Source organism: Lagopus muta, chromosome 9, assembly GCF_023343835.1.
Source record: "Lagopus muta isolate bLagMut1 chromosome 9, bLagMut1 primary, whole genome shotgun sequence".
NCBI classification, from domain to species: domain Eukaryota; kingdom Metazoa; phylum Chordata; class Aves; order Galliformes; family Phasianidae; genus Lagopus; species Lagopus muta.
The window spans coordinates 18,721,301-18,733,631 of record NC_064441.1 but is presented as its reverse complement, the minus strand read 5'-3'; the positions used below and the strand labels follow the sequence as shown (position 1 = coordinate 18,733,631).

General features: G+C 56.5%; 1 protein-coding gene across 1 annotated transcript; it reads left to right on the top strand.

The window, feature by feature from the left end:
• Nucleotides 1-458: 458 nt before the first annotated feature.
• On the top strand, nucleotides 459-11,628 carry TSPEAR (thrombospondin type laminin G domain and EAR repeats). Its single transcript, XM_048954936.1, has 12 exons — nucleotides 459-4,412; nucleotides 5,526-5,746; nucleotides 5,833-6,071; nucleotides 6,148-6,238; nucleotides 6,635-6,791; nucleotides 7,097-7,228; nucleotides 7,682-7,914; nucleotides 8,783-8,969; nucleotides 9,211-9,440; nucleotides 9,903-10,090; nucleotides 10,355-10,456; nucleotides 10,724-11,628. The coding sequence occupies exons 1-12, from the start codon at nucleotides 4,331-4,333 to the stop codon at nucleotides 10,875-10,877; spliced, it is 2,016 nt and encodes a 671-aa protein (XP_048810893.1). The 5' UTR covers nucleotides 459-4,330; the 3' UTR covers nucleotides 10,878-11,628.
• Nucleotides 11,629-12,331: the final 703 nt, after the last annotated feature.

Genomic DNA, 12,331 nt, shown 5'->3' with positions numbered 1-12,331 from the left:
ACTCGACAGAGCTGTAAAGATGCAAGCAGTGTCTTTTCGAGAGCCTTTGTGTATGCCTACATATACATGCGTGTGCTGTTTTTCTTCTTGGCAAAAGGAGCAGTGTCAGAACACACACAGTGGGATGCAAGCCATTCAGTAATTGTGTTGTGTGTGTGTGCCTGCACGCCGTTCTTTGAAAGTGCAAACTGCTGCGGGAGAGGCATTGGAACCACATGAAAGGGCTGCAGCTCCAGGGCAGAGCAATCAAGAGGGTGCTCTCCTGCTTTTTTTTCTTTTTATTTTTGGCTGGATGTGAATGGAAGGAAGGCAGTGTGCTGCCTTCAGGATGGAGCTCTGCATCTCTGGAAGGTTCTTGCTTTCCTCTGACTTGTGTTGTGTCTTGGGAAGGATGCTGTGTGTCTTCTGCCTCTGGGAGAGCAGAGAGGCACAGCCACCTGCAGCGTGGCCTTGGCTGGAGATCAGGGGTGCACAACAGTGTTACATTCAGCATAGTTTGTTGTTTAACTGTTCTTAAGATGCAAACTATGCGACAAGACCTGTAAATACTGAGCACTTCTTACTCACATAAAGCAGTTTAATAGGAGGGCAGACTTGCAGGAGCAATTCCTGCAGTATTTCTTCCTGGGGCTCCTGACCATGCACCATCCACTTGTAGGGCACTGCATCATGTTGTTCTGAGTAAGGCCATGGCTGACAGCAGGATGAAGGTGCTCAGCACTGGGTCCATCGCCACTACCTGAATCAGGTGACACAATTTGTGCTGACTCAGTCCCATACTGTGGCTTTTGAAAGCAGCTCACACCCTGGGATGGAACTGCAGCAGCAACGCAGATTATGGGGTATGTTAATATATAATTAATGGTAATGATACGGACGGTGGGTTATTACAGGGCAGCTGCCGTGCGTGAGCTCCAGCCTCCCCTCGCTGCACAGAACCGGGCACCTGTGGGCTGAGAGGCTGGGGGCTGCAGGAGGTGGGTTCAAAGCAGCAGGCTGCAAGATGCAGCATGCCGGGGGGTGTGGGGCACCCACGCTCTTGGATGCTGGGCCGGCTGCTGGCAGTCTCTCCGCCCACAGCCAGGTTAGCTGTCTTGCCCCAAAGCAGGTTTTTTTTTTTCCCATGCCAAAACAATTTGGCAAATTGCAACCCAAATTTGGGCTGGCGTGACAACAACTTCAGGTGGGTGAAATCTCATGCGGGGGCAAGGCTTGCCCTGTGCTATGGCTCTCCAGGACTGGGTGTTTCTTGCAGGAGGCTCCTGGACCTGGTGGTACAGCCAAGCCCCAGGAGGCCCTGCAGAATCTGCATAGCATGGGGCATGCTTGGCTGCTGGGGGGATGGCCCAGTAGGGTTTCTCTATCGGGCCAGCTCAGGACCGATGCTGCCTGGTGGCCAGCTTGCCCAGCCCTTGTGTTCCTGGCGCTCCATGCTAAGCTCTGTGAGCAGGTTGGGATAGGGATGGGAGCTGCCATCAGTGCAGCTCTAAGCGCAGCAGGGCCTCTGTGTGGCCGGCGTCTCTGGGCAGCAGCGGAACCAGCCCTGAGAACGTCTGCAGAAACAATAGCAATTGTTCTCCTTCTTTGTTCCCTTCCCTCCCCGGATGCTGCAGAAGAAGGAGCTGTGCGGGTGGGCAGAGTGCGCTGCCCCTGCACCGTGCTGCCCTCAGCCTTCTTCCAAGAAGTGTGTTTGCATGTCGGGCAGTGCCTCGGCACCGGCCTGTAAACACGGGCAGCTTGAGCTGACAAAGCCTGAATGATCACTAACAATAATACGAGCTGTCCGTGGGGAAAGCAGTGCAATTGCACCGTGAGTTGCTTTTTGGCACAGGGCAGGGTGTCTCCTTGCAGCAGCAGAGCAGAGTGGCTCTGGACAGGTTTGGTGCCTGGGTTAGAGAATCTCCGGCTGCTGTAGGGCTGGTGAGTGTAGGATCAGGGAACATCCCAGAGCCACAGAACATCCCAGGCATGTGGGCACAAGTCCTGGGGCTTCCCTGCTTTGGTATCTCCGTCCATTTGTCACCCAGTGGCTGTCTGCTGCTAGGCCAACACTGAGAGCTTCCCATGTAGGGCAGGAGGCTGCTAGCTCTGTCTGGGAGCCCATGGAGTGCTGATGCTGCAGCAGGATGGGATGGAGGGACCAGAATTGCCTCTGGAAGCTGGTGGCAAGGCTTGCAGTCGGAGCGCTTTGTGATTTTGCAGTGGCATTCTTAAAAAATGGTGCCTTTTGCAATCCACGTGGCTCTTCGCCAGAACTTTCCTGGCAGAACCCCTCCAAAATTTCTGGGAATGAGGTTTTTTAGGTGGGGATGGGGTTAATGGCAGCCGCAGTCGCCGGGTGCTGCTGACAGGTTTACTGGCGTGGGGATTTCTGTGGGCTGGCCTTGGGGAGCCGCAGCCGCTCCAGGGAACGTGGGAAAGGATCTTGACTCGGAAGAAAGAGCAGAACTGAGGAAGGGGGATGCCAGCACTGCGTTTTCTGCCTGCTCCCACGTGATGATTTGTCTCTCGTGTTTGCTGGGAGCATCAGCAAGGAGCAAACCCGTGCATTCCATCCTCACTGGGCTTCTCTATCATCCATGTGAAGGACGTGGTGTGAGTCCCTCTGGAGCACCCAGGGAGCGGTTAGGCTGTGAGCAGGACCCCTGCAGTGATGCGGGTGCCCTTCTCGCTCTGTTCTCTGCATGTGGGCTCTGCTTGAAATGTGCTGTCCACAGACATGCTTCTCAACCTTTCTTCATCCAGGGATGGCCCAACTTTTTTGGGAGAAGTCCAAGGATCGTTTTGTTCAGCGCTGCCACATGGTTTTATTTACAACCCATAGGAACTAGGCAAACATCTCCTCTGTTTGTCTCAGTCTGTCCTCTCTCAGTTGCTTGTGAGCACAGGAATGTGCATGTGTGCTTAGGAACAGCTTTGCAGCCCTATTCCTAGTGCTGCTGGGACAAGGAGCGGATCTTGGGCTGAGCACAGCCACGGGCATAGGTGCTCCCAAGCCCTTGTTTAACAATGCAGGTTGGTTTCCCAGGGCACATCATCTACAGGTTCCCAAGCTGAAGAACAGTGAAAACCCTCTAGGGCTGTTGCTGTCCCTCTCCTCACCAGCTTCAACCTCAAGCTGTACAGCCAGCCCTGTCCGCCAAAAGCACATGAGGTTTGTTCTCCCACCTCTTGACTTCCCTCTGCTTTTGCAGGACACAGAAGCAGCTGTGACCTTGAGTCTGCTGATGTCCTCCTTGGCTGCCAGTGGTGTTTTAGCCAGTGAAGTCCCCAGTGTTAGCTGTGTCCTGGTGGAAAGCCTTCCCTGCTGGTGTTCGGGCAGCACGCACAGATCTGGCCGCTGACGCACGTCCCCACATGCTGCCAGCTCCCTGGGCCATGCTAACGTGACACATGTGCAGCACTGCCACGTGGGGTGACTGCAGGGCTGTGGGGCACAGTGGTCACTGTACGGTTCGGGCCGAGGGCTGTGTTGGCGTGTGCACCTTTGGTGGCTTGTCTCCAAAAAAGTCCTGGTTTGCTTCTCGATGTTTTGTCGTTTTGTGCTGGCCGTCAGCTTTCCATTCTGCAGTTTGCCTTACAGGAAAACTTTGGGGTGGGGGGAGCTAATTTCAATTGTTTGGAGGATGGAAGTGACTTGCTTTGTGGCAAGAGGAACCAAGCAGCGCTCGCAGTGCGCAGAGAGTTTTTCCACTGCTGTCTCCTGTTTGAGCGCTGTAACCTCGAGGGTTTCTAAACTGGTACTTGGCACATCCCTGCCCTCCCCATAGCAAGTCCAGCTGCGATGCCCAGCCCTAGGCTGGGAGCTGTGCCCTGGGTGTGGGCAGACTGACCGGACATCACCTGCAAGGGAGGGAAATGTCCCTCGTAGGGTCTGGCTCTTGGTGCAGGGTGTAGCAAACTGGAGGATCTGCCCAGTACAGGTTGAGATTGCTGCTGAAAGCCTGGTGCGTTTGGGGGAAGCATGGTGCCCACCTTGGCCTCTGTGGGCAGGGGCCAATGTCCTGCTTTCCCCCATGTGACCTCAGAAAAATGAATCACCAAAACTGAAAGGAAGTGAAAGAAAAAAAAGAAAAAAAAAAAAAAAAAAGAATCCCTCCCAAAAGCCGCCTTGCAGAGGGCTGGGCACAAGATAAAAGCTCTCTGAAGGAACGGGGCTCCTCCTCTCCCACCGCCGTCTTCCCATTTAAATGTCTGTGCGCCGCGGCCAGCCCAGCACAGCCTGCAGCCGGGCAGTGCCCACGCAGGGGCAGGGAGAGCCGGCCCTTAGCCCTGCTCCGATAGATGATGTGAGAGCACCCAGAAGGCTGAGCACCCCCAAGGCAGCCCCATGTTGGCCCCGCTGCTGCTCTGGGCTGTCCTCCTCCAGTGGGCGTGCGGCGGGGGTGGCAGGAGCTGGCAGCACTGCACAGGTAGGAGCTGGGGCTGGCGGTGCGGGCGGGAGCTGCAGAGGTTGGTGGTGCTGGGATATCTTGCAGGACTCCTGTGCTGCCAGGGCAGACCCTGGGAAACACGCTCTGTGCGGAGCCCATGAGGGCACATCACCAGCCTCTGCCCGGAGCTGGGGTGCACAGGTGGTGTGAATCTCTGGGTGAAAGATGCATCCTACATTCTCCCGGTGGCAAAATCTCTTGGAAAATTTCTGGTTTTTAGGTGCTTGGGCCCAGGTTTGGTGTGCTCATGGCTTGTCTTGGGGTGAAACTGCTTCCAGCTGCTTTTCAAACCACTGGGAGCTGTGATCGGTAGCAACAACTGATGTGGGAGGGAAAGTGGGACTCACGGCTTTGATTCCAACAGGAAACCACCTCAGTGAGGTCGTGTCCTTGGCTGCTGAATGTGGGCACAGCCTCCAGCCCACCTCCTGCCCTTCTTCCCACTTGTAGGCTCATCCTGGGGCTGTGAAACCTCTCTGCAAACCCAGGACTGAACTCAGCCTGTGATTTTTGCTGGGTGAAGTGGGAAACATGCATTTCATTTTGATCCTTTCTGAAGCAAGCTGCCCAAGGCAGGACGTGGTTCCCCCAGAACTGGTTCTAGTTCAGAATCATAGGGTTTGGAATGGACCTCTGGAGATTGTTTAGTCCAATCTGCTAATGCAGGTTCCCTACTGTAGGCTGAGCAGGAAAGCATCTACACGTGCTGGCCAGCTTCGCTCACAGCCCCTCCTGCCTGGCTGCCCGGAGCCCAAGCAGTCCAGGCTGTAGCACAGTTAGGAGCCCAAAGCCCATTGGTGGGAATTGTGATGAGCATAGGGCCATGGCTCGGATCAGGGGCTGCTGCTTCCCAGATGTGTGCAAGCAGAGCTCTGTCTCCTGGTGCTAGTTTTTCCATCTGGATGATGCCCCGGGGCTGCGCGTGTTGTGTTCTCCTCTGGGAAAAGGGATAATTACTTAATGAAGGTTTTTAGGCTCTGCCAGGGAAGCACGTGTGCGTGTGCGCAGGCAGGGCTGGGCTGGGAGAGCCCGTGCCCGGCTGGCAGCCTGCATCTGGGGCCGCTGTCACCCTGCATGCCCGTGTTCCCACAGAGCTGCGCCCGCTGGACGTGCTGGCAGAGCTGCTCCCTGGCAGCGGGCCGGCCCGCGGCGTGCGGGTGCTGCAGGCACAGGGGCTGAGCGGCCTCCAGCTCCATGCCTCCAGGCCCCGTGCCCTGGCCTTCCCTGCCTCGCGCCTCTTCCTGCACTGCGACCGCTTCCCCGAGGAGTTCTCCATCATCGTCACCCTGCGGGTGCTCGCCGTCCCCACCAAGGTGAGCGCTGCCAGCAGGCCTGGCCCTGCGTCGGGCACGAGGCTGGGCGCGGAGCGTGTCGGCCTCAGCGCCGCGTCCTCCCGCAGAGGAACGAGTACATCTTCACGCTGATGGCAGAGGAGAGCCCCGGCGTGCTGGTGGGGCTGCGCTACTCGCCCAGCAAGCTGCACTTCCTCTTCTGGAGCCCGGAGCGCGCCGGCGGCTGGCAGAACCGTGTCACCTTCCGCAACGTCTCGCTGGCCGACAGCCGCTGGCACACGCTGGTGCTGGCCGTCTCTGGACAGTCCTTCTCGCTGTCGGTGGACTGCGGCCTCCCCAAGGACGTGTAGGTTGGGCTGCGGGATGCAGCAGATGGGGTGCTCCTCTGGCTCTGCTGTGACGCTGCCCTCTGCCCATCGCAGGGTGGTCGAGACGCCGTTTCCTGCTTCTCTGTCAGTGAAGAGAGCCAGCTTCTACCTGGGCAACAGGAGGAGGAGGAAAGGCTTCTTCACGGTAGGGTCCTGGTGGGCGTCGGGATGGCTGTGGGATGGACGTCCCCAGGCAGGGACACCGCATGTGGCTGTGGGGACACCTCTGTTAGGCTGGTGGCACTTGGAGGCACAAAGCCAGCTGATGGCACATTCTTACTGATAGAGGGGTTATGTCCAGTCCCAAGCGGTGGTTGGGAAACATGGTGGCAGGGAAAGTCACAAAGCTCTTGCCAATGCTCCTGCCTTGCCAGCTGTTCCATTGCCCCAGGGCAGAGGTTTTGGTACCTAACAGGCATCTGAAAAATGCAGCCCAGGGGAGAAGGAAGCGAATGGGCCTCTGGTGGGGAGCTCGGGTGATGTATTCCTGCAGCTCCCATCCCTCAGTCCCACTGGATATGCTGTCCATCCCGTTCTGCAGGGCTTGCTGCGTCAGCTCGTCCTGCTGCCAGGAGCCGATGCCACCCCTCGCATCTGCACAGCCCTGAACCATAAAGCCACAGCGCTCTCCATCCCTGCGGTTCTCCAGGATGTCCCAGTGAAGGCAGTGAGCAACGAGGTGCTGAAGTACCCACATGGTCAGTAGGGAGCTGTGGGCTGCTTTGAGCTTAGGAAGACGAGGAAGGGTGGGGGAACCGGGGCAGGTGGTAGGCACAACTGCAGGGAGAACGGGACTGGGTCCAGCGGGTGAGATGGGATTTGATGTCCCTGGGTAACCTGGCAGTGATGGGCTCACACTGCTGATTCCTGGAGGTGTGAGCAGACAGGTTTCTGCTGTCCCCCTGCTCCCTGATGCCCATCAGAATCAGAGTGGCATGCCCACTTCTTCCTCCATTATCCATCTTAAGGGTACCCACCTTTACCTTGTTCCATCTGTGCCCAGGTACCAACATGAAGGTGACCCTGGGGTCCCGTCCGCCCTGCACCAAGCAGGAGAAGGCACAGTTCTGGTTCAATGCCTCCCGGAGAGGGCTGTACCTCTGCGATGGCAGTGCCTGGATCTCCATGCTGGAAGGTAATGATCAGCCTCATGCTGTGAGCACCCAGCTCTGTGGGGCAGGGGGAGCTCTTCCAAGGCCAGGGATTCACCCCGCCAGCACCTTGGGGCAGGACCCAGGTCTGTTTGCCCAGGCAGGACAGCCAGGCTCACTGAGAGCTGTGCCACGCACACTGGGGGTGCTGCAGCAGGGTTGGATCTGTATCATCTTTGAGGTCCCTTTCAACCCAAGCCTTTCTGTGATTCATTGCTCATCACAAACCGGAGACACCAGTGTGTGCAATAACAGTGACCCCACGTCCTTCCAGCTGCGGTGGCCTTGCTGCACAAAGTCACGGGGCAACCAGGCCCTGCAAAAAGGGCTCCAGATGTTCATAGATTATCCTGAATTAGAAGAGACCCACAGGGATCGCTTAAGTCCAACTGCGGGGCTGTTGAGTTTGAACCTGGCTCCTTTTTGTGGTCTCCCAGTCAAGCAGCGGCTGGACTACGTGGAAGAATACCAGGACCTGGTGACCAACTCTGAGACGATGGGCATTGAGGTCTTCACCATCCCAAGGGTTGGACTGTTTGCAGCCACTGCCAACAGGCACAGCCCCCCTGGATCAGCCATCTATAAGTGGACCGATGGGAAGTTTGTGCTTTATCAGAACATCCCCACCTACCAAGCTCAGTCCTGGAAGTATTTCACCATAGGTAAAAAGGTGAGGCTGCCTGGAAGGTTATTTCGGGGCTGGACCAAATATCAGGTGCCCAACATTAGCTTCGCCTCATCCCAGCTTCCTCCAGGGCACTGTCTGCTTCCAAGAGCTGGAAAACCTGCAGCAGCGCTGGGTGAGGGCATAAGGAAAGGAAATGGGGGGAGCTGGCAGCCCCCACGGGGAGCAGAGCCACCTGGAGGGATCCTGGGGTGCTCTTGGGTGCTAAGGGTGCATGCTAAGGGTGGGGGGATTGGGTCTGCATTTGTTTCCAAAGAGGAAGTTTAGAAGAAAACCAAATCCCTTCTTTTTCTGAGTGTGTTTTTGGGCTTTACGTGGAAGAAGCAGCCCAAAATGCCAAAAGCAGTGGAGTTTTTTTTTGGCCTGGAAAATGTTTTCTTTCAGGGCATTGTTATCATTATGGTTGTTATCTGGTTGTTATAGCTGTGATTTTTATTTTTATAATTTGATCAACTTTTCCCCATGGGAAGCTTTGAGGCTCAGGTCCTGACCCCCATCTCCCCTCCCCCCCCCCCCCCCCCCAACCAGTGTCACCAGCACAGTGTCACACTCAGCCACGCATCCTTGTCCCCACTGAGCTCCAAGACATTGCTGTCACCCTGCCTGGGACACTTGGGTGGACTGCTGCTGCCACACCTGCCGTGAAAGTGCTGGTCCTCAGCCCAACCTTGGGCAGCTGTGGAGGCCAATGAGAGCAAAGCGTCATCCCTGCCCCCTCTCAGTGGGTCTCTGCAGACCCTACTGTGTCCCTTGTTCCATCTGTGTCCCTGGGGTGCTTTGTGCTGCCTACAGGCTGCTCAGGGCCACATCTGAAATGGAGAAAACAGAAGTGTCCTGCCTTGTTCTTTTTCAGATCTTCCTAGCAGTGGCTAATTTTGAGCAGAATGACAGGGGGCAGGAGTTCTCTGTGATATACAAGTGGAGCCACAGGAAGGAGAAGTTCGTCACCTATCAGAGGATCACCACGCACAGCGCGAGGGACTGGGAGGCGTTTGTCATTGAGGGAGAGGCTTTCCTTGCAGTGGTCAACCACAGAGAAGGTACCCAGCCCTTGTTCTCAGAGCCAGTCCAAGCCCAGTCTGGGCCCTAGACCAGTCTGTTGCTGGACATCAGCTCCACCGGCACCAGAGAAGGGCCCTCTGGGGGACACACACATCAAGCAGGGCTAAGGACCACCCTCACTCCCTCCAGAGCTGAAATATTGTGTAGTCAGACTCCTGGCAGGGTCTCGTTTCTCTTGCAAACCAGATGCTCTTCATTGCACATCTCTGTCTCCTTCAGGGAATAACCACAACATAGACAGCGTGATATACAGGTGGAACCCCAGCACGGGGCTCTTTGAAACCAACCAGACAATCCCAACCTCTGGAGCCTATGACTGGGAATTTTTTGCTATTGGGCCTTATTCCTTCCTGGCCGTGGCCAACACGTTTAATGGCACATCCACAAACATCTATTCTCACATCTACATCTGGCTCAGTGGCTCTTTCCAGCTCTTCCAGTCCATCCTGGTAAGGTCATCCACCGGCCAAATGCTGCTTCTCCATTCCCCCTCTGTGCTGGGACAAGCCAGGGAATCATTTCAGAGGCTGATCCTCTTAGACTTCTGGAAAGGCAGCAATGGACTGACCAAGGGAGTTTAGATATGAGGGAAAACTTCTCAGGAAGAGCACTGGCACAGCTGCCCTAGAAAGTGGTGGGGTCACTGCCCCTGGAGGTGTTCCAGAGTCGTGGCGATGTGGCACTAAGGGACATGGGCAGTGGGCATGGTGGAGTGGGTTGCTGTTGAGATCTTACAGATGATCTTACAGGTCTTTTCCAACCTTAATGATTCTCTGAATTCTATAAATCTTTTTTCCTTGGGTTTAAGAGCAGGTCACCTCCCCATTGCCCCTCCAGCAGGTCCCACTGCTTCCCAGCACTTGCATCACATATGTCCAGGACAGCTTCTCAGGTGGCTTCTTTCTCCACAGACTTTTGGGGCTGCTGACTGGGAAGTCTTCCACATTGGGGACAGAGTCTTCCTGGCTGTGGCTAACAGCCATAGCTATGACAGCAGGATCCCAGCGCCCTCTAACTTCTATGCCATCAACTCCTCCATCTATGAGCTGAACATCACTGCCCAGATGTTTGTCAAATTCCAGGACCTCCTCACCTACAGGTACCTGTGCAAGGAGCTGGGGTGTTGCTCAGTCCATGGCCTTCCCCTGAACACCCCAAAATACATAGGGGTCTCCTGGAGGGTTCATGTGGGATTGCACACCGCCTGCGCAAAGGGACGTGGAGGAGGGCAATGGGAGACAGGTCCTGGGCAGCAGATCCCAGTGGAGCTGGAGAAGCACGAGATGGGGATGGGATGGCCAGGTGCAAGAGCTCAGTGTGGGCTGAGCACATCTCACCCACCTCTGCTTGCTTCATCCCCTAGTGCCCTGGACTGGGAGTTCTTCTCGGTTGGAGATGACTACTTTCTGGTGGTAGCAAACTCCTTTGATGGCTTCACCTTCTCCATTAACAGCATTATCTACAGGTACTGCTGCATGGCTGGGGTAGGGTGAGCTCACTGCCAAACCTGGCACAGCCCAGGAGTTGGAATGTGCCTGGGCGGAGTGGGGGGACATGGGTACAGCAAGGTGATGGTCCGGAGAGGGCACAGAATGGGCACAGGGGGATCCTGCTGCCTCTGCTCCCCACTTCCGCCAAGCTTCCAGGCACAAGGGGTGTCTCCCACCCCCAAACCACTGTGGGATGATAAAAGAAGGTGTAAGGCCCCCAGCTGACTGTCCTTCCCACACAGGTGGCAAGGCTACGAAGGCTTCGTGGCAGCTCACCACCTTCCCACTGTTGGCTGCAGAGACTGGGAGGCATTTAACACCACAGAGGGCTCCTACCTCCTCTACTCCAGTGCCAAGGAGCCCCTTTCCAAGGTGCTCAAGCTGAAAACCACCTGAGGTGCCTGAAGCACACTCAGCTCCTTGCCAGGATGTGAGTGGGCTGGCCACTGAGGTGAGGACGGACCAAGGCACGTTGAGAGCCTGGAGACAGCTGCAGTACCCGTGGGGCTGTGCGTGCCACAGGACAGAAGGGTGGGAGCTCCCTGGTCAGCCATCTCCAGCCAAGGGTCCCAGAGCTCTGCTATGGTGGCTGGAGCTCGTGCAAAGCCAGGGGAGAAGAAGCCTGAGAAGAACACGTGCCGCTGGATCGGGTGCATGGTGCTGGGAGGAAATGATGTATGAGAAGTTGGGGAAATGCTGGCTTCAGGCTGGCTCTGGTTGCCCAATGCTTGGGGCCACGGTGTGCCAGGGCCCGTGGGCCTGATGCTGCCCCACACTCTGTGTCTGGCTGCAGGCTGTGTGTGCAGGCTGAGCAATGTGTGTACATCGTGCAAAGCCACGGATATGTGCTGCAGCTGCAGCTGGCAGGCAGGTGTTGTGTCACTGCCAGCACAGTGCAGGTGGCAGGGCAGGCCACCCTGACACTGGCACTTGTTCAAAGGGATTTGGAGATGTGTGTTGGCACATCACTAGCATCTACTGCCCGGTCTGATGCTGGTTGTGCAGCCCTTTGCACAGGGTTGGGGATGCTTTTCCTTGCCTTTATCTGGGGGCATCTTTTGCTTAACCAGAGCTCAAATAAACTGCTGCACCCCCCACAAGCTGTGGCTACTGAAGCTGCTCTGCTTGTACCAGGGGCTCTTCCTTTGGTTCATGGCCCCCCAGACTGCATGGTCACCCCTGGGCTCTGCAGGACCAGCGGGGGCTGCAAGGAAGGTGTGAGGATGGGACCTTCTCCTGCTATGCCGATGCCCTGAAACCCAGAGCCTCCTGAGCATTCCAGGCATCTAGCTCAGGACTCTGAAACCTGGAACCTCCAGGGGCAGTGTGACTGCCTGCAAAGGGACTGGGGGAGCTCTGACTGCAGAGCCTGGAGCTGCAGGATGGCAGGGGCAGAAGGGGTCGAGCCTGGAGGAGGGAACTTCTGCAGACCAGGATGAGCTAGGAGAGGAGGAGGTACCTGAGAGGGTTCCCTGGGTCCCAGACCACATCAACCTCTAACAGCTCAGCTCTCAGTGCAGTGCAAACCCCAAGGGCTTTTCCTACATGCAGGGCTCAACTGAGAAATTGGCACCCAGGACCACGTCCTCCTCTGGTGATGCCCTGCATGGGGCTGAGGTCAGGGTCCACCGGAACACTGCTGGAGGATGGAGTGTTGACATGAGCACAGCCTGAGAGCTTCTGCTCCAGCCCAGAGCCAGCTTCCACATGGGATGTGATGATTTGCTGCTGGGGAGCAGCAGCAATGAATTCCCATCTCATCAACCCCAAGTGTTTAAAAACGCAGTGAGTCAGATTCCCCACGCACCCAGCTGGCTTAGTCATCGCTGGGGTTTTAAATAACAAAACCT

Coding starts and splice junctions, on each gene's coding strand:
- TSPEAR (XM_048954936.1), top strand. CDS start 4,331: ATGTTGGCCCCGCTGCTGCTCTGGGCTGTCCTCCTCCAGTGGGCGTGC. Junction 5,747..5,832: donor TGCTCGCCGTCCCCACCAAG/GTGAGCGCTGCC, acceptor GTCCTCCCGCAG/AGGAACGAGTACATCTTCAC. Junction 10,091..10,354: donor CAGGACCTCCTCACCTACAG/GTACCTGTGCAA, acceptor TTCATCCCCTAG/TGCCCTGGACTGGGAGTTCT.